Consider the following 22362-nt stretch of genomic DNA (forward strand, 5'->3'; position numbering starts at 1 on the left):
GATGTGCTAGATCATAGAGGAGAGACAAATTAAATCTGATTTTTTTTTTTTCAGTCACAGTTATTCTATGAATAATGGTGATCACAACACTGGGGTTGGTAAAAAACCGACCCAAATTATGTTCTCCGGGGTCTCCGCTATCCCCGGTACTTGAGACCCTGGAGAATTTCTGAGGTTGGGAGGCGCTATACGCTTAATTCTCAGCGCCATTTAAAAGCAGCGCTGAGTAATAAGTATCCTTAACTGCTGCCGTTAAAAGGTGCATCGGCGATCATTAAGTGGTTAAAGGGGGTTTCCCACAAACAAAAGTACATTTTAATCAATAGATCTTGGAATAATAAAAATTTCCACAAATGGATGTGTTTATATAAAATGTTCCTGTGCTGAGATAATCTTATAAATGTGCCCCTGCTGTGTACTGTGTAATGTCTGTGTCTGACCGTACAGGGACATGGGCTCATCATACCACAGCTCCTGGGCAGGGGGGAAACATAAGAGTATGAAGACTGTACAGCAGGGGATCGCTGCTGTTTCATTTTGTGAGAGAAGATATTTCCCTGCCTGTTTATAAACAATGTTTTACTACAAAGTTTGAATCGGCTGTGACGCCATGTTGTAATGTGTGTATACTCTCCTTCTCTTCCCCTCCTGTCCAGGAGCTGTGGTATGATCAGGCCATGTTCCTGCATGGTCAGACACAGACATTACACAGTACGTAGCGGTAGCACATTTATAAGATTATCTCAGCACAGGAACATTTTATATAAACACATCCAATTGTGGAAATTATTATTATTCCAAGATCTATTGATTCAAATCAACTTTAATTCTTGGGAAAGCCCCTTTAACTTCCCAGATGTATCCCATCAGCGCTTACATTGCCTATTCCTGGTGCTTTCCCAGCCTGTCCTCACGGTGATGTTCACATTTGTAGGTGGCGATGTGCATTGAGGAACAATGTGTACCTCTCCAGCCTTGTACACACCTACGTGGCCTGCCAAAAACCATAGCGCCACTTTATAGCTCGCTCTCCACCCTGTGAATCAGTCCAACCATTGTTTGCTGGTAACGATGGGTGGAGGCCAGACGGAGCGTTTACTGATTGTGTAATCCACAGATCGGAGCACACGCCACATTATATATGTATTATATACTTATTGCTATGTAAACCTTCAGGAGACCAAAAATAGAGTGAGACTTGTTCTCATGTATATATTTATGTCTGGCGGAGGATGAAGCATTGATGGCGTGGCTCCATACACCGAGTAGTGGCCGCTCCTGTGTACTGCAACTCTGCTCCTCTGTAAGCTGTAAGGAGTGTCAGCACAGAATGACTGGTCAAACCAAGCACTGGAGCTCAGTGCACCATGGTGTAGCCCAGTGGTCCCCAACTCCAGGCCTCAAGGGCCACCAACAGTGCAGGTTTTCAGGATTTCCTTAGTATTGCACAGGGGTTGGAATCATCACCTGTGCAGATGATCACATTACCACCGATGCAATACTAAAGAAATCCTGAAAACCTGCACTGTTGGCGGCCCTCGAGGCCTGGAGTTGGGGACCCCTGGTGTAGCCAAACAGTTCAGTGCACACCTACTTGTTCTCCCTCTGCTGCTATAAAGTCAGAGCTGTCAATCAAAGAAAAAGTGGTGAAAACCAGTAGGTGTGCGGGTGCGCTGAATGGCCGCACCACGGGCGTGCCGAATGGTTGTACGTGGATTGAACGGTCAGTATGTGCGGATCCCTTTACATTGGCAGACATGAGGTTATACCTGGTGAAATCAGTGGCTGGGCGCGAAGTTGCTTTGGGCCGTCACCCACCTTTACAGCCTTGCCCTTATTTCTGTAGATGGGGAAAAAAACAAATTCTGGTGGGCTTACACTGAGCAAGCCGTAACCCTCAATGGCCGCCGCTCTGCTACATATTTGCAGATGGTGCTAGTTTATTAGCCTGTGAGACGCCTCTCCCGCATCCCATAATAGATCTATGAACGCACAGAGAATTCTGCTCTCGGCAGCACGTGCTGTCTACACCAGACGATGTGTTGCTGAGGACAGTTGTGTATTTTTGGCCAGCCTAAAAGATCTGCACAAATCATTACCAGACCTAACAGACCTCATCTGCTCTGATCAGCCCTTACCACGGGGAATAAAGACTCCTATGGCTTCTCCAGAGACACTTGGCTTCAGATTAAAGGGGTTTCCAGGAGGCTTTGACTTGCAGTTTCCGGGTCTCGGTGATTTACACGTTTTATCAGTGTTTGCGCTTCCTCTCTTATATCCTTTTCCTTTTGTCACGTTGATTAAAGCATCCAAATTTCCTGCAGCGCCACCACAGGAGAAAAGAAGAATTACACAGCTGGTATTGTATGCTTGTACATAGCAGGGTCACACTGCCCAGTCACAAGTATAGAAGACTATGGTTCTCCAGGCCACATGGAGAAATGAAAGGTAGTCTTCAGCTTTGGACAATCCCTTCTTTTAAAGGCCCAACAAGCATTAAAGAACTTTGGCGGCATTAGCCGACCATCCAAAGTGTATAGTGCTTGTCTGGGTACATAAGGAACGAGTGGTTGGCATTCAGTCACCTGGTTGGGACGAGGACATACTTAGTGCCAGCAGGACTCTAATCTGCTGGGAAAGCCCTAACAGTCAGTTCCCTGCAGCGCCCCCCACAGGAGAAAATTAGCATTACAAAGCTCTTGCCAACTGGATGAGGCTCCAAAATATCAAGGCTTCCTGAAAAATCAATGGTGAAAGAAGCACTGGGAGGGCGCGGGGCCCCAATTGTAGATGCAGGTGAGGGCCCCACTTTCATCTGTGTGGCATTGCCCATGGATAGCCATAAATATCTGGAATATCCTTTATACTCCCCAGTAAGGATCTTCCAGTTCAGTTTCCGGGGGCCAGTAACCCCTATGATGCTTTTCGGTTCCATTTGTGACTTGTGGTCTGGTCACAATGCCGTTTATTAGGTTGTTTTTTTTTTTTCCTCGCAGAAAAGCACAGCACAAGCTAAGCGGATATGGAGAATGAAGGAAAAGCAGTGCTTGTCCCTTTAATAGAGGCCGTAATTCCCAGCAGTCAGACCCGTGTTCTCTCATGTGTATGGACTTAAATAGCTGACCCAGCGACCCCGCTTACCGGCAGCAGAAACACGTTATCCCATGTCTGAGATCCCACAGTCCCCCCTTGTCACCCATTAGTACCGCATACATGTCATCATGGACGGGCGCACGTCACCCCTTTTATGTGTGGACATTCCCATGCAGTCAGCAATTGATGGGTGATGTTTTCTGCCTCGGTCTGCTGTAAGAAGATTTTATCAGCATGCACAAGAGACATCAAAACACAGCAAAACCTGCAGCAAAAACGCACCGTGTGAACAAAGCCTAAATGTGCATCCCTGGACCCAGCAGCCTCAGTCCCGCTCCTCCATACTGCAGTGGGAGGTGCGGGAAAGCTGTGCTGCCGGAGGGATCGCTGGACTCAGCAGTCGCATGCTGCACATGTGATTGTCTGCAGCAGTCGCGGGAATGAACGACTGGTCAGTATTGCTTATAACGACCAGCACTGGAGTTTTGTATTTAAAAAAAAAAATAGCATTTCTGTTACAGTATTACAGTATGGTGGATTTTAGAAAAGCAAATACTGCATGAAGCATCAGGAATAAAACAAGGGCAAACATGCCAACTGTTAACCTGGTGATAAGACCTCTTCATGAACCGTTATTACAGTCCAATCAACCAGACGTGTGTAGTCCTTCATCAGCCAATATGCCACCAATCGGCCAGTAACTGAGCACAGCCATCGTTCATCAGATGATTGATTTGTGGCTTAAAGATCATGGTTGTCAGTGGCACATGGACGGTGTACCCGGGATATCCTGCTGACCAGGGGTGTCAAACTGCATTCCTCGAGGGCTGCAAACAGGTCATGTTTTCAGGATTTCCTTGTACTGCACAGGTGATAATTTAATCACCAATTCATTATTTGTGTAGGTGATTAAATTATCACCTGTGCAGTACAAGGAAATCCTGAAAACATGACCTGTTTGCAGCCCTCGAGGAATGCAGTTTGACACCCCTGCTGCTGACCATACACAAACCGTTCATCAGATTGCTTTGTGGCTTAAAGATCGTTGTTGTCAGCGGCACATGATGATCGTTGTCAGCGACACATGATGATCGTTGTTGTCAGCGGCACATGATGATCGTTGTTGTCAGCAGCGGCACATGATGATCGTTGTTGTCAGCGGCACATGATGATCGTTGTTGTCAGCAGCGGCACATGATGATCGTTGTTGTCAGCGGCGGCACATGATGATCGTTGTTGTCAGCGGCACATGACGGTGTACCCGGGATATGCTGCTGACCAATCACGAACTGTGCAGGCCAATGGTCGTGTTATTGGACATCATAGGCCTGAAATGAGCGCTGACCGCATTGGTATTTGGTTGATCTACACCAGGAGCGGACACAGAAGCGGGCCCCTGTGCAAGATCATTTTATGGGCCCCTGGCAGTCATCATTGTGCACAATCTGCCCCCTTACTGTGTGCAACCCCCCTGATCTGCTCTCATCTGCAGATCTTCACCTCCAGCTATACATCTGCTGATCCTAGGTACACAAAGTCATCAGATCTGCAATGTATCTTGCAGCTGTACCCGCTTGTGATCACTCATACTCGCCACGGACCAGGATGCTAGTCTGCTGTTTCCTATTAGTATGTTTTTGGCTACATGTTTTCTTGCTCTCTCCAGAGTACAAACCTTGTAGCAAGTGATATGCAAACAGGACTATCTGCTCTTCTGCTGTTGTAGCCTGTTGTGTGGTCACCTGGTGCACACCTCACACTGATGGTATGTGTGTGGTCTGCAGCAACTCTGTGGGAGCAGTGCGCCCTCTTGTGGATGAATTTGTGCACTACCTCAGGACTACCTTTTCATATAGATTTAATATTACAAAGGAGATGATTGAGGCACTGACTCAACTGTCAACTTTTGTATTTTTTTTCCCAAAGCACTACAGAAAGATATTAGTAAAAACAAATCTTTTAGTCACTAATTATTCATTGCTAATCTGCACTGAGAGACGAGAAAAATGAGTTGTTGGTTGCTGTAGATGATGGCTCCATCTTCTGATTGCATTTTTATATTTATTTGTTAGGTCATTAGTGCTTTTTAACATTTAAAATAAGAAAGCACTAAGGTATGCGGTGTCATCTATGCTTAAACTTGACTTGTCCATTCTCCTGACATGTCTGCTTAGTACATAATGTATTCCTCTTCAAATATCAATTATAGCATCTTTTCTTGGTGCTGCATGTTAAGTTTGGGCACCCCTGATCAAAATTACTGTCATTGTGAACAGTTAAGCAAGTTAAGGAGGAAATTACCTCTAAAAGCTAAAGATAACACATTTCCTTTTGTATTTCAGGCAAAAAAAACCCAATATTGTCATCTTTTACATTTTAAAAATTATAAGATGCACGAAGTGGTGCAAGGGGAAGTGGGTGAGAAAAAATAAACCGGAACAAAATAGTCCTGCAAAACCGTGAGCGCGAGTGCAGCTGCGGAGACTCAAACATAGTATTCGAGCACACTGAAGATACTCTTCGAACCCAAGCGAGCTCTGATAACACAAAACCTTATCTGAGCACATTCGCTCAACACTAGTAGATAACTTTTATACTTGCATCCCTCTCAAAGTTCCTTTCTCCGCGAGCTACTGCAGCCTGAAGTACTGTCCCCAAAAATCAGAAAGGCCTCCCTAAGACGCTAATTGGGCAGCTGCCCAGAAAGAGTGAGAGCAGAGCCCAAAGTGGCGGCAACATGGTGGTGGTCAAGGATGTGGGTTGTCCTTTTCTTGACCCCTATACATTGGGTTTACACTACCCCCATTCCTCACAAGATACCTCTACACCGTGTACTGGGGTACAACTAGATCATGGGGTAGTTGATCTCTGTGATCAAGTCCTCCAGCCATACAGTGCCATGAGAAAAGCCAAGGTGTGGTACAGGAAGCTGGCTGTACATGTCGTACAGATGGCAGTGTGCAATGCTTTCATGCTATCACCTGTGTAGTCCAGACCAGTACGTACATTCATTTCCAGGAGGTAGTGTTTAAGGCCTTAATATTTGGCAGTCAAGAAGGAGCGGGCCCCAGTACTTCCGGAACTGAAGGTGCTCATATCATACCAGGCCAACATTGCGCCTGTGAGGTCCCTCAAACCACCAAGAAAGGAAGGTCATAAAAAAGCTATCGTGTGTGCTACAGAAGGGAGATACATGAGGACTCCATCTGGCAATGGGTCACCTTCCCCAACAAACCTGGCCTGTGTATAAGAGTGCTTCAGGCTGTACCACACATCCATGGACTGCTACATTCATTTATGACTTACACAGCTCTCGTATGCCAACCTGATGCCCTCTACACTACTCACGTGGAATTTACATACCAGGAAAACGCTAGATCAGTTCTAATATAGGGTCACTTGTGGGTTTCTACTTTGTAGGCACATTAGGGGCTCTCAAAACCCGATAAGACGCCCAAAGATCATGCCATCAAAGTCTGCATTCCAAAACGTCACTCCTTCCCTTCCGATCCCCCAAGCAGTAGCCTTCCTCCACATATGGGAGAAATTGCACAACAGATTTTTTTCACCATTTTCTCCTGTTACCCTTGTGTTACTCTTGTGATTAAAAAAAATTAAGGCTAAAAGTTTTTTTAATAAATTTTCACGACTCAACGTTATCATTTTGGGTTCAAGGTTCCCACCACATATCTAGATAATTTATTTGGGGAGGTCTAGTTTCCAAAATGGGGTCACTTATGGGGTATTTCCACTGTTAAGGCACATCAGGTCTCTCCAAACGTGACATGACGTTCCCTCTAGTTTCCAGCCAAGTTTGTATTCAAAAAGTCAGACTGTGCTTCTTCCCTTTCACGTCCTCCCGAGTACTCAAACAGTGCTTTACCCCCACATATCTGTGTGCTAAGGAGAAACAGTACAACAATTTTTGGGGTCCATTTTCTCCAGTTACCCTTGTGAAAATAAAAGCAAAATTGGGCCTCAAGTAAAATGTTTGTGAAAAATTAGTTTATTTTTTCCTTCCACATTGCTTTAGTACATGAACGTTAATAAACTTCTTGAATGTGGTTTTGAACGCCTTGAGGGGTGCAGTTTTTAGAATGGTGTCACTTTGGGGTATTTTCTGTAGACCCCCTAAAAGTGACTTCAAATGTGATGTGAGCAATAAAAAAAGATGGTTCTGTAAAATTTTGTTGGAAAAATGAGAAATCAATGGTCATTTTTAACCCTTATAACTTCCTAACAAAAAAATATTGTATAAAAAATTGTACTGATGTGAAGTAGGGGGAAATGTTATTTATTGACAAATTTGTGTGACGTGACTCTCTGATTTAAGGGCAGTTAAAAGTTACAGAATTTACAAATTTTTCACATTTTTGCCAAATTTCCAATTTTTTTCACAAATAAACACAAGTCATCGGAGAAATATTTACTGTACCACTATCCTGAAATACAATATGGCACTAAAACAGTCTCCGATTCACTGGAATCTGTTGGTGTTCCAGAGTTATTACCTCATGAAGTGACACTGGTCAGAATTGTTAAATTTGGCCTGGTCATGAAGGTGAAAACGGGTGTGAATGAGGACACCGGAGAGCGAGCGTGGAATCCCACCGCTGACACTCCGCCTGACGTCACTACTGCGTCAGCGAGATCACACACACCCTGTCCACACAGGTCCAGGGAGGAAGATGTGGCCCATGCAATCACTGACGCGGCACCACACTCGCTCACAACCCTGAGAAGCAAAGAAGAGCAAATCCGACCATAGAGTCCCAGTACATGAAATAGTGAAAAAATATATTTTTATTTAAATTGGGTGATAATGGGTTAACAAAACGATGCTTAAAGAGACGTAAAAACAAGGGGCGCACACCCAGACCAGTATAGATCAGTATCCAGAGGAAGAAAGTTATATAGCAATTAAGACAGGTAATATATGGTCCATACAAATTGGCACAGTATAATTAGCATCCAGATTTACCCATGAATCGTCAAATGTTTCTAAAGCAAAATACTGGGGCTAGATTGGTAAATAAAGTGCTAGTGCAAATCTATTGTAGGGTATGGTATCCAGATACTGTTGCCAGGTAAGTCAGGCTATAGTTAATACCCTATGTAATTGCCAATATAGGAAAATGGTCATAAGCAGAGGGTCATGCATCCTGCGGCGTGTAGGTACTGTGTATGTCAATATTTACCACTTATGGCTGGCGCCATCACAGGAGCTAAAGTGCCTGGAGCAATGATGTATAAACTTACACCGAGCGGCGTCCACCCCAACGCGCGTTTTGGCTTACCACCTTCCTCTGGCTTCTGCTGGCTGTTCTATGTTTCTATGTATCTTCATATTCCTGGGTGCTAGTATGGGGTTGAGACCCAGCCGGGCAGCAGCCACCCCCCACTTCCCCAAACTATCTGCACGCTGAAGTGAGTTTTATAATCCCATGACAGATGGGATACAAACGATCGGCATGAAATTATATCCCCAATATTCTTCCCAACAAGCTTGGGGGTTACAGTATTGATGGGGTTCTCAGGTGCCAGAACCTATAGATCATGGAGTGGTGGCATGTCTCTTACTACCAGCTTAGCCCTGTCTGTATAACTACCATAGCCCTCCAACGTATTAAACGTTGTGTGTGACCGGAGAAGAAAACCTCATGTAACTCCGGTTTAGTATAAGATTTCAGAAATTTAAGATTTATTAGTATGCTCTGTAGATTTTTATTTTTTCTCTTTAATGTTAGTAAAGGTTATTCTATAGAAACTCTGTCCATTATCCTGTGTTAAATGTTGGTGATTTGTCCATAAAGTTCTGGTGAAAGCTATGGGTCATTTCTTCTGTGCGACTGATTTTGTCTTTTGTCTCCTGTTTTTTTTCCCCCTTTCCCACTCCCATAATCATTTGGTTCTAACAGACCTTTAAGCGTCTCATGGTAGATGAGGTAAGTGTGTGCCGTGCCCCTGACATTCCCCCTGCTGCTAATCTTGTGCCATACCATTCCGAGCAATGACTGAAATGTATCTTCACCTTTCCCACCAGACCCATAAACGTACCGGACGATTCACGGTCGGAGCAATAGTTGCCTGGTCGGCAATCACTCAATGATTGGCCCTATTCACTATAGATCTGATTTCCATAGATACATTTCAGCCATGCCTGTGTGGTTCTTTCCATGTCTAACCAGAGTATGGTGCTATGCTTGTGTGCAAATGTAATAACCCAACACCTAAAAGCATGCATGTTATATTAGCCACGTATGGTGGCCCTAGGGGGCTGACTAGTTATAGTTCTGCTTCCATCATTCTGCCATGTGACGCAGCTGGGGGGCAGGGTTTGGCGGAATTCGAATACTGCGGTAAGGACTGCCCCCTCCAAGGGACTGAAAGCTGTAGCGGTGGGATCACATGCGTCTATGATGTGAAGAAACTAGTGAACTTCTGGCCCTCGTAGGAGGACTCAAGACTATGTATTATAAAGTTGATTATTTTTTCCCTAGTAATTTATAAACCTTTCTCAGCCCCTTTAAAGTAGCCTATATTATGGCAGACCCTTTTAAAGGCGTTGTCTGAAGATGAATCTTCATGAGCACATTGCTCCTGGCTTTTCTATTGTGCTCCTGATGACTGACCGTTCAGGCCAGTAGCATGGTTTCACCACTGATCCAACCGAGGGCTGGCTCTCAAGCTTGGGGGACTGAAGCCATGCGGTCGATCGGAGAGCCTGCTTATGTGACTGGCCAGGCTGGGCCTGTAGAGTGGCCGCTAACCTCGTAGATGAGCAGTGAACCGTTGAGAACGGAGGATTTATACAATGGCCTATATTGCAAAGTTGCTTATTTTTACTGTCACTTTGCACTTTACCCAAGTATGTACTTGAGATAACCCTAGCTTATTACATTGATCAGATGTTATTTTTTTCCCCTTTTCGCAGTGGTTTAGTATTTTTCGGGTCCTGATGATACATTTTTCCCCTTCCCATGCCACTAACATGAACTTATTTGCTTCCGGTCGTTTTACGCTTGTTACTTTTACATCTAAAACTGCTTGAGTTATGAAGGCCGACCCTGCACTAATTCACTGACATTTCTGTGTGCACGTTTTAGTGTATAAGATAATCTACATGAAATTATGCCAAGGCACAGGTAAAATGTGCATGAGGGGGCTCGAGAATAATCAAGGACTTACAAGTGCTCACGCTCTTCGCTTGTTTTAAAAGTGATGCACAGGACTAACGTATTATAGGCTAGCTCATCTGTATGGGATTGGCAGTGTTTTCCCATTTGTCCTGTGTAATCAGGTGCGCTGTGACTGTAGACCGGCCTCAAGTATCCATAATGTAATTGCCCACCATTAAGTAAAATCCCCTTTTACATCACCACTTGGAAAGTGTGGAGGCGGCACACCCAGTCCGGTGGAGGCGGCACACCCAGTCCGGTCGTGCCACCTGGCAGAACATGACTCTGGCCGATTTCCATCATGTCTGCGTTCTCTCGTCACGTTTGGGGAATGTGTACCCCATCTGTCCGCTCTGTACTATATCTGTGCCCTTCTAATACCGATCCATCTCTGTCACACAGCTGGAAAGGTTCACCAGTATGAGGATAAAGAAGGAGAAGGAGAAGCCGTTCATGTCCCACCGGAACTCCGCCAACTACACAGACAATCCTCTGCAGACCCTGCAGGAGCTCAGCGACGACACCGTGCTGGAGCTGTTCGAGCAGATGCTGGTAAGGCGCACGGCCATTAGGAGGTGGCTAGAAGAATTTCTTCTAACCTAAAGGAACACGGTGACAAATGTAACAAGGTTGTAATGTTTGATTGACGTTGGGACTTTTTGTTGGGCTATTGATTGCTGTAGCTACTGAGTGACAATGCAATTCAGTGTATAGTGGTGGCCAAAGGGAATCTGTGATAGGGGCCCTGATTCCAGCAATGTGTCACTTATTGGGCTGCTTGTTGTAGTTTTGATAAGATCACAGCTTTACCAATAGGAGATTATCACTAGAGCACAAGAAAGCCGGCTTCCATGTAGTCATCCATATTTATGAGCTCTATATTACATCGCCCTCACCGCTGATTGGCAGCTTTGTGCCTATGCACAGTGTACACAGAAAGCTGCCAAACAGTGGTGTGGGTGCGGATATTCAAGGCTACAAGCATTCGGAGAACTGCAAGATCTGCAGCAAAAATTTTGTCAAAGCTGCAGCAAACAGCCTGGTAAGTGACATATAGCTGCAGAAGCTTGTGACAGATGCACGTTATGAAACAAACCAAATGTGGAAGAGGAATCTGCTGGACAGTGCCCTCTGGCTTCTCCCCACTGACTTTTTTGATTGACGGGTCTTTCTCCGTACACAAGTAGGGATAACATGTTGGTCAAGTAGAGCTAGGCTGAGGTAAGTAGGCTAACAGGCTGCTGTAGCCCTGCCTGCCTGCTTTATGCCCCCTATGTCTTCTTTGAAATGTTAATTTGAGTAAGTCCAGATTAAGGCGAGCATAATTCAATAATTCACAGTCTGTATATGGCTGGCAATGCCCAGGCTGACCGTGGGGTTCCCTGACCCTGACATGTGGTTTCATACAGGACTATGAGGTTGTAAGTTTGTGAGATCTGTGGTCAGCCTGTGCATGGCGAGGGTCTGGAGTGGCCCGGCCACGGCGAGGGTCTGGAGTGGCCCGGCCACGGCGAGGGTCTGGAGTGGCTCGGCCACGGCGAGGGTCTGGAGTGGCCCGGCCACGGCGAGGGTCTGGAGTGGCCCGGCCACGGCGAGGGTCTGGAGTGGCCCGGCCACGGCGAGGGTCTGGAGTGGCCCGGCCACGGCGAGGGTCTGGAGTGGCCCGGCCACGGCGAGGGTCTGGAGTGGCCCGGCCACGGCGAGGGTCTGGAGTGGCCCGGCCACGGCGAGGGTCTGGAGTGGCCCTTTTGACATAGAAAATGTAAAAGCTTTGATGAGTCGGCCCCATGTCTGTAGTCAATCCTCAACCTGTTAGGCTTTTAATCTTCAGCCATATGTAGGATCGTGGCCTTGACAGAATTCTGATATCCTTTATTTTATGAGGCATAAACTTGGCAAAGTAACATTCAGTAGCCCGGCCATAGTTGACTTCTGGCTTGTACATTTGCCAGCCGAGCTGATTATTCAGGATGATTCCCTGTGCCCGACTTTGTTGCCTACTATCGACACTAATGCTCCTCTCCCAACTTTTTCTTTCCAGAACGACATGAACCTCAATGAAGAAAAACAGCAGCCTCTACGGGAGAAAGACATCATGATAAAGCGAGAGATGGTCTCTCAGTATCTGCACACATCAAAAGCGGTGAGTGTCTTTGTGGCTTATTTATTTTTTTATTTATTTCTGCCTCCTTACCATGACGAAACTTTGCAGACTTGGATATGTATATATGTACGTACCCTGCTTTTGCAGCTTTTGGCATTTTCCCGCAAGTCTCTCCCAGCCGTTACATAATGAGCGAAGCAGGGGCTGCACAGACATGGCGATCGCTGCTCGTCACATTCAGGACAAGTGGTGGAGCTCGGTATGCTCCAAATCTTATTCCTGCAGGGGTTGTAGTAGGATTTGTAGCAAGGCGCACACAAGTGTAGGCCTCTCCACTGACGCCTCTAACACCGCCAAGACACTGTCAAGACCAGCGGGGACTTGGTGAATCGGGCCCTGTGTCTTTTTCCGGACTGAAATAGTGCCATATAGAATGAATATATGTGTTGCAATGTAAAGATAACGTACTGTGCACATGTTGAGACTTTTTGGCCTCCTGTAACCTCTCCAGGCTTCCGTAGCCGCCCATTCCATCCTTCCAGCAGTTTTGTTTGGAATCCACTCACTTTTAATGCATACAATTAAAAAAAAAAAGCTGGTGGCGCAATACATGTGAGCTTTTCCTGAAGTGTCATTTGCAGGACAAGCTCAGCAGTTGTGTTAGTGTCTAAAAGACGCCGTATGCTTTGCACACCCTTAGGCTATGTTCACATGTTGCGTTTTTATTCTCTTGTACATGTTGATAAAGTTTTGTGCCCCCCCAAAAAATATGATTTAACTTCCTTAGGTTTTTGCACCAAAAATGCAGCAAAAATGTATACCTGCGTTAATTCGGACTCCCATGACAGCACTACGAGAGAGGGGATCCGCCCTTCAGGAACAGGAAACCTACAGATACAAAAGGGCGGTACCTCTCCCCATGCATCAGTTGGTTTCCTGTTCCTGGAGGGGCAGGATCCTACAGATGAATCTCGTAGAATGGATCCCAGGCCGGCCGGTCGAATCAGGTAGCGGGGGGGTCTCCTACCTCGACCGGTGCGGAAGCTCCTGGAAGACATCACGGTGGTCCTGGCTGGACTGCACGTCAGTGATGTAGACAGCAGGGAGCAGAGTCCAGAGGATTCCTGATCTCCGTTAGCGCCGGCGCCGGTAAGTATATTGCTCCTTCGGTCCATGTGGTGGTGCAGCACGGTGGTGATGTAGCGGTGCCAGGAGGGGAACGCTATCCGGAACGCTGCTGCGTGCTCTTCGGCGTCCTGCTCGCTCTCAGCGTTAGCTGGAGCGTTTCCGGTGCAGTGACGTCGAGGGGGCGGAGTCAGCAGGCGTTTCCGGTCTCTGGGTGACTGCGCATGCGCAGTTCATCCAAGATGGCGGCGCCCATCGATCCTGAACGCCGGTCTCCTCACACACTGCGCTGACCCCCCAGATGTAGTCTCATCAGCCGGAACCAATAGGAGTGGCGCCAGGCAGCCTGCTGACCGGATCTGAGGGGGATTTAAGCAGGAGCTGGGAATAGAGCTCTGCCCTTGGTCACATCCACATCATGGAGAGTGATGGTGAGCGGCAGCTTCAGTTGCCGGAGGACGTGCGACAAAAGCCCACGGAGAAGGAGCATGCCAGAAGTGACCAGTCCAGCCGTAAAAGCTCGTCCAAGCAGGGATCCAGAGCATCGACTGGCAAAGAACCCCCTCGTGTTCCGGTACCTTTTTTGGCGTACACTGGTAAGAGATCTACGTGAATGCTCACTCAGTGACGCGGGCCCCTTATACTTTGTCATTTTAGGGAAAGAAAAGTGCAAAGTCGAAACATAAGGAGTGTGCCCTGTGTGAAGTCCCGTTACCAGATTCTTATATTAAAAAATTATGCGCCTCCTGTATACAACAGACGGTGAGGTCTACAGGAGTGGAGGGGTTGAGTGACATCAGGCTAGATAGATGGTATCACCCTTATTGTCCTCCCCTAGGTAGCAGAAGAATCTGCTTCTACGGCTAATCTGCGTGAGATGATCCGTACAGAAGTAAGGGAATCCCTGCGGTCTATGTCCCAGGCGGGGAGTTCAAAACAGAGAACCTCGGTGATCTCTGATTCATCAGAGGAAGATAAGGATGAAGTTTCCTATGGCTCAAATCTCTCTTCCTCGTCATCAGAAGAGGAATCTGGCCGATTCTGTCTGCCTCTGGACCGGGTAGATAAATTAGTTAAGTCGGTCAGAGGTACGATGGGCCTAGAAGAACCTAAGACTCCGCTTTCCCGTCAGCAACTAATGTTCAGTGGTTTGGAACACAAGAAGCGTAGGTCCTTCCCGGTGAATGATAAAATTCAAGACCTGATTCTCCGGGAATGGAAGAAACCGGAGAAGAAAGGCTCATTACCACCAGCCTTAAAACGCAGATATCCCTTTGAGGATACGACTGTGGATACCTGGGACAAGGCCCCTAAATTAGATGCTGCGGTAGCAAAGGCATCAAAAAAGGCCGCATTACCTTTCGAAGATATGGGATCCCTTAAAGACCCCCTTGACAGGAAGGCGGATACCTTCCTTAAAGGTACCTGGGAGATGGCAGCCGGATCGTTGAGGCCAGCGGTGGCTGCGACTTGTACAGCCAGATCCCTAATGGTCTGGCTGGAACAGTTGGAATCCCAGCTTAAGGAAGGTGCTTCCAGAAGTTCCATTCTAAGTGCGCTTCCGGTGATTCAAGATGCTGCGGCTTTCCTGTCGGACGCGTCGGTCGATTCGGTCAGGATGGCGGCCAGAGCAGCAGGACTCTCCAACGCGGCTCGTAGAGCCCTGTGGTTGAAATGTTGGTCGGGTGACATTCAATCAAGGTCCAAATTATGCGCTATCCCATGCAAAGGGGAATACCTCTTCGGACCAACCTTGGATGACCTGCTTGAAAAGGCTGGAGATGACAAGAAAAAATTCCCGAGTTTGTCATCATCTTCTTATCGGCGTCCATTCAACAGGAGGAGATTTGGTCGCGGAAGGAAGCGCGCATCCTCACCCGCTAGAGAGAATTTTAGATGGGAGGATAGACGCAGGAGAGGTACGGGTTACATGTTCCGCCGTTCCTCAAAAGAACGTAAGAAACCGGACCAATGACTAGCGATCCCTGTGGGAGGGAGATTGTCAGCCTTCTCTTCCGCATGGTCTAACATCTCAAATAGTGACTGGGTCCGAGGTATTATTTCAGAAGGTCTGAAATTAGAATTTATTCACTGGCCTCGGGATAAATTTATGTTAACCCCCTTACGTTCCTCCACTATTGAACAGACGGCTTTGGAGGCAGAAGTTGTGAGTTTATGCCTCAAAAACGTGCTGATTGAAGTTCCAGAGTCAGAAAGAGGGAGTGGATTCTACTCTCCCCTTTTTCTGATCCAGAAACCAGACAGATCATTTAGGACTATTATTAACCTTAAATCCCTGAATGAATACCTGGTTAAAGCCACATTTAAAATGGAGTCAATCAGCTCTGCAATTAAAATGTTGTTCAAACACTGCTTCATGGTAGTTGTGGACTTAAAAGATGCGTATTATCATGTTCCTATCCATGAAAACTTTCAGAGGTTTCTACGTGTGGCGGTGTCTATGGGGGGTATTGTTCGACATTTTCAATTTAGAGCCCTTCCCTTCGGCCTCTCAACGTCTCCCCGAGTATTCACTAAAGTAGTTGCGGAGGTCATGGCGCATTTACGTGAATCTGATATCCTCATAATCCCTTATCTGGATGATTTCCTGATAGTTGGGAACTCAGCAGACCATTGCCTTGCTCAGGTAAAAACAGCTATATCTAAGCTAGAGAATCTGGGCTGGATCGTGAATTATGAAAAATCCCGATTACAACCCCTAAAAAACCAGAGATTCCTAGGTCTGCTGTTAGATTCCGAGTCCCAACAATGCTGTCTTCCAACTGATAAACTGCGCCATATCCAACAACAGGTATTAAAAGCAATTAAAGAACCAACCATGACTCTTAGACAGGCTATGTCCTTGTTAGGTTCCCTAACTTCCTGTATTCCCGCCGTCCGTTGGGCCCAGTTCCACTCCAGACCTTTACAGTTTGACGTACTGAATTATGACAGAGTCTTACAGGGTTCCTTGCAGGGTCAGATGACATTGAGTCCAGAGGTTCTGACATCTCTTAGATGGTGGCTAAGGGAAGACAATCTGTCAGCAGGAGTTCCCTGGGTGACTCAAGTGACTCGGGTAGTTACGACGGACGCCAGCCCCACAGGGTGGGGGGCACACATGGGTGACGTGGTAGTCCAGGGTCTATGGGACCCCCAAACATCAGCCTCTTCTAATCAAAAGGAGTTGTTGGCGATTGAATTATCAATTAAGGAACTCCTCGTGTATCTACAGGGTCACCATGTCAAAATCCTCTCCGACAATCAGGTGGCAGTGGCCTACGTGAATCACCAAGGTGGAACACGCTCCGAGTCCCTGATGGAAATAGCGGACCGCCTGCTCCAGATAGCGGAAAACCATTTTCTATCTTTATCCGCAGTACATATAAAAGGGAAGGAAAATATAAAGGCGGACTTTCTAAGTCGAAACACCTTAAGACAAGGAGAGTGGTCTCTGAACACAAAAATCTTCAACCAGATTGTCCGCAGGTGGGGTCATCCAGAGGTGGACCTATTTGCCAACAAGGACAACAGAAAAACGAAAAAATTCTGTTCCTTGAATCCCAGGGAATATCCGCTGGTAGTGGATGCCTTCCTGATCAGATGGGATTTCTGGTTGGCTTATGCGTTTCCCCCGCTAAACCTGTTGCCTCTGGTGGTCAGAAAGATAAGGGAGGATCAAGCGAGAATCATACTGATCGCTCCGTTCTGGCCCCGAAGGGCTTGGTTCTCCTGGCTCAGGACCATGTCGGTGGAAGACCCCTGGGTACTGCCAGACATCCCGGACCTACTTCATCAAGGTCCGATCAACCATCCACAAGTGAAGGGTCTACATTTGACGGCTTGGTCTTTGAAAGGTCACTGTTAAAAAACAGAGGATTTTCTCCAAACCTCATTGATACCCTTATGAAGAGTAGAAAACTCATAACAACTAAGATCTACTCTAGAACTTGGAGGAAGTTTCTGGCCTCTTCAAATTTTAATATCGAAGAGGGTTTACCAATTAACCAGATTCTAGAATTCCTGCAGAGAGGGCTAGAGCTAAATCTATCCACGAGTACGCTAAAAGTACAAGTCTCAGCCCTAGGGGCCTTATTTTCTTGCAACATTGCTGGTAATTATTGGGTATCAAGGTTCATCAAAGCAGCTAGTAGATCCAGACCTATACACAGGAATAGGTCAATGCCCTGGGATCTTAACCTAGTCCTCTCAGCCTTGACTAAAGAACCGTTTGAGCCTTTACATTCAGCCTCACTTAAATTACTATCCCTCAAAACAGCATTTTTGGTGGCAATTACATCTGCTCGTAGGGTAGGAGACATACAGGCTCTTTCTAGGCTGTCCCCCTATACAGAGTTTCTACAGGACAGAGTAGTCCTCAGACCAGATCCAGCTTACTTACCAAAAGTGGCCTCAGAATTTCATAGATCTCAGGAGATAGTTCTACCATCATTTCTCCCTAATCCTTCTAATTCCAAAGAGGAGTTACTCCATACGTTAGATGTTAGGAGATGTCTCTTAGAATATATATCAGTCACTGATGCTTGGAAGAGAGAGGAGGCGTTGTTTCTATCTTTCCAAGGTCCCAGGAAAGGTCTTAGAGTGTCAAAGTACACGCTAGCGAAGTGGATTAGGGAGGCTATCTCTCTGGCTTATACTGCAGGTGGAGGTCCAGCTCCGCAGAATCTGAGGGCACATTCCACTCGGGCCATGGCTGCATCCTGGGCTGAGAGATCTGGAGTTTCCATCGACCAGATATGTAAGGCAGCTACGTGGTCATCCCCTTCCACCTTTTTCAAGCACTATAGGTTGGACTTGGGGTTCTCTTCTGATCTCACCTTCGGGTTAAGGGTGCTACAGGCTATAGTCCCTCCCTAAGGTAGTTTACATCTCTGTAATTCTCTCGTAGTGCTGTCATGGGAGTCCGAATAAAGCATTAAGCTACTTACTGGTAGCGGCATTTTTCGGAGGCCCATGACAGCACCCTTAGTTCCCTCCCTATTCACGTGGGGGTTGCACTTCCCATAATGTATATAATGAGATAGATAGATCTCACGTGTGGTATATAGTTCATTATGATTGATTATTTTTGGACATAAACTGTATATAATGTATGTTTGTGTGCTACTAACCGCGGTAGTCCTCTCAGGCTCTAATATACAACTGATGCATGGGGAGAGGTACCGCCCTTTTGTATCTGTAGGTTTCCTGTTCCTGAAGGGCGGATCCCCTCTCTCGTAGTGCTGTCATGGGCCTCCGAAAAATGCCGCTACCAGTAAGTAGCTTAATGCTTTCTGCTGTGTTTTTGCGCTTGCCCATTGTTTCCTATGGGTGAAAAAAAACACTGAAAGAAGTGACATGCTGCAGTTTTCTAAATCAGTCAGGAAAAAAAACCAATGTGTGATTTCTGAAATCTCAGACTTTGCTGGTACTGTAAACGCAGCCCAAAATTTAAAAGCAAAAAATGCAAAACCGCAACGTGTGAACATAGCCTTAGACAAGAACCTACACTACATACTTACCACTCCTCCTTGCACTAAGCCTACACAATGAAGTCGCAGCCATCTGCATTGGTGCATTTATTTCATTGTGCTAGGATGTGCTTTGCAGTTTTGTTTTTCAGTGTATGTTCGATGGAGGCAAGTGCCTTCCTCCATATTGACTGAGACCTCTTATCTGTCTGAGGCTCTTCTAGCTGTGCTGGGGGAATGTAGGGCCTTGGGATTTAGAAACATTTTTTTATTAATACCACGCGTTTCTACACCGTATCTGTGCATCTCTCAAGGATTAAAAACTAAGTGAGAAGTTAATCACTTGGTTTTTATACCTTAAGAAAGACGCCGCTCTGGTGCAGAAACGCGTTGGTATTAATAAAAAAGGTTTTGGAAACCCCAGGCCCTACATTCCCCCAGCGCAGCCCTACTAAACGTGTCCGCTTCTATTTTTGCCATTATACCTTTGGAAGACTTTTTCTCTGATTACGGGGCTGTAGATGTTGTGCCTGCACACAACACCACCTTTTTAGGTGCGATCTACCATTGATTATACCCTTCCCTGATGGCATCACCCTATTTTGTGTGAGCTTCTATCCCCCTCCAGCGCTTCTTAAGGCTCTTCTTAATCAGAGTGAGATCATACCAGCCCTTTAACAGCGAGTGCTTAGGCCCGATAGGCTTACCACTATAGTATAGCGTCCATTCTGAAGATCTGGTCTTGTTGTTGGCAGATGGGCTCACGGAATTTGATCAAAGTGTGTGATCCACTCCGATTGATAAATGTAATCTATATAGCAGTAATGTCACGATCATGTACACCTCACCTCACGATCGGCCCAGTAACATGTCATCTATTTGCATACCTGTTTTTTGATCCGATATTACTGTCCATAAATAGAAACCACTTACTAATCATGGAAAGTGGGATCAAAATGTCTTCATACCTGAAAAATTAGATCATACTGACGCAAGGATAAATTAACTTCACACTTAACTAGCAGAAGCGGAGAGATAAAGGTAACGATCAGCGCCGGATAGCCGCTAACAAATAACACATATAATACTGCAATCTGTCTATAGAACCTTATAATGTGTTTGCTTTGATTGCAGGGGATGAACAAAAAGGAGAGTGCAAGGTCTGCACAGATGTATATCCAGGATCTAAAGTCCGGTTTGGGGGACTCCAATCTCCTGAGCTGTTTAGAGTCCCTGAGAGTCTCACTTAATAACAACCCAGTCAGGTAAGTAGAGGGGACCAGTACAAAGAAACCAGGCACTTCTGCTGGGTTCTCAGAAAATGGTTTCTGATGCTTTTTTGTCTTTTTCACCCAAGCTAGGAAGCCTCGGACTTAAAGGTGTTGTTCACTACTAGAGCAACCCCTTCTCAAACGTTAGGCCTCAATAAGACGATAAAGCCTGTACTCTCCTCCCATGCCGACTCCGTTCCAGCGGTGTCGGCCCTCGCGGTCTCAGGGCTGTGGTGTGGTGGAATGACACTTGGTGCCCAATCAGCGCTGCAGTCGCTGTCTCTGACTTCAGACAAACTGAATCAGCTGCAGCCCGGACTGCCTCTAAATGTTCAGTTTGTACAAAGGTGGAGACAATGAGAACAGCACCGATTGGGCACCCGGATCACGTGTCATAACAACCACACTTGGGCCCCGGGGAGAGCGAGTGCTGAAACAGCGCTGGCACAGGAGGCGAGTATAGGCTTTATATTTTTATCGGGGCAAACATTTCGTTTAAGACTGGGTTGTCCTAGTAGTGGACAACCCCTTTAAAATCAAAAACCTATCCTATCACCCCTACCGATCGGCCATTATCAGACCCCGCGGTGGAGCACAGTTTAGCACACACTGTAGTGGCCATTCTCTGGGGCTGCAGCTCCACATCCATTGAACTGAATAGAAGCTAAGCTGCGGTATTCACGAACAGCCACTACACAGTTTGCGGAGCCGCGCTGTTCCAGCTTTTTATGCAGGAAAACAAGCTCATTGGTGGGGTGTTTGGTGTCAGACCTTCACCCATCTGATATTGATGGCCTATTTGCAAAATATCGAAGTTCTGGAAAACGAATCTTAAGATTTAACGTCAATGTCACCTTCCCTCTTCTTTAGCGATTACATGTTTTTGATATCCTAAGAGCCCTATAATGAGTGATTTTTTTTTGTTTTGTAGCTGGGTGCAAAATTTTGGTGCAGAAGGTCTTGCCTGTCTTCTTGATATTCTACGACGACTTCAAGATGAACCGACATTGTAAGTATGGTGTGACACACACGCAATCGTTCTTCCTTAGGCATGGTACATACAATTAGGTCCAGAAATATTGGGACAGTGTCTGATTCTCCAATATTTAATGGATCCCACTGATTCCGATATTTTTTTTTTCTTTGGTGACAGCTAGGTCTCAGTTATCAGTAAAGCTGAGTTCCCTGTGCCCGCACGATTGCCAGGACGTACCGTTATATCCATTCGCTGGAACATATTGTTGCAAAATCGGACATACTGGTACGTCCAGTGTTGGGAAAGGGTTGAACAAAGGAGGTGACGTATTTAGCAGTTGGAACCTTTTTTCTTCAAAGTCTCCTCATTTCAGGGGCTCAAAAGTACCGTAATTAGACACATTTATTTTATCATAAGTAAATAAATTCATTTTTAATACTTTGTAGAGAATCCTTTGCCTGAAGCCTGGAAGCCATGAATGTTACCAAACGCTGGTCTTCCTCCTTTGTGATGCTTTTGCTCGCCTTTACTGTAGCTGACTTCAGTTGCGTACTTGTGGGTCTTAACTTTTGTCTGAAAGCACCACTCCAGCCTTTTTTTTTTATTGCACTGCTGGAGTGGTTCTTTAAATGTAAGTCCCTTGTCCCATACTCACCTTCTGGCGTTTTCATCAGTCTTTGCTGGTGGTCTCTGGCAAAAGTGACCTGCCTGCAGCTTCAGTGATTTATGCAGCTGTGCAGAGGTCTACGAGGCCTCATTCGGACTCTCATAGACTTGCATTGCACTCTTGTGACCGATCTTCTGACTTCCGAAAAAACTGTGATGTCGCCAGAGGGTGAATATATAACTGGGGGAATGGGGCTTACATTTAAGGCGCCAGTCCCTCACTGAAAAAGACCCCCATTGAAGTGGTGCGGTAAGCATGTGAAATGCTGCTATATTGGGTTGAGATCTGGTGATTTGACTCGGCCATTGCAGAATATTTATCTTTTTCTTAAACTCCTGGGTTGCATTCACAGTATGTTTTGGGTTATTTTCCATCTGTTCTGTGAAGTGCCCTTCAATCCATCTTGCTGAATTTGGTTGATTCTCAAAAAGTATAGCCCTGTACACTTCAAAATTAATCCGGCTGCTTCTGTGATCA

General features: G+C 46.1%; 1 protein-coding gene across 1 annotated transcript in view; it reads left to right on the forward strand.

The window, feature by feature from the left end:
* The window catches only part of DIAPH1 (diaphanous related formin 1), a 266129-nt gene that overhangs the window by 55336 nt on the left and 188431 nt on the right, over positions 1–22362 (forward strand). Inside the window, exons 2-6 of the mRNA XM_069763736.1 lie at positions 9012–9038; positions 10674–10823; positions 12313–12414; positions 20106–20236; positions 21174–21251. Coding sequence (XP_069619837.1) covers positions 9012–9038; positions 10674–10823; positions 12313–12414; positions 20106–20236; positions 21174–21251 — 488 coding nt within the window. The remainder of the gene's footprint in view (positions 1–9011; positions 9039–10673; positions 10824–12312; positions 12415–20105; positions 20237–21173; positions 21252–22362) is intronic.

The sequence above is a fragment of the Ranitomeya imitator genome, chromosome 4, assembly GCF_032444005.1.
Source record: "Ranitomeya imitator isolate aRanImi1 chromosome 4, aRanImi1.pri, whole genome shotgun sequence".
Taxonomy (NCBI): Eukaryota; Metazoa; Chordata; class Amphibia; order Anura; family Dendrobatidae; genus Ranitomeya; species Ranitomeya imitator.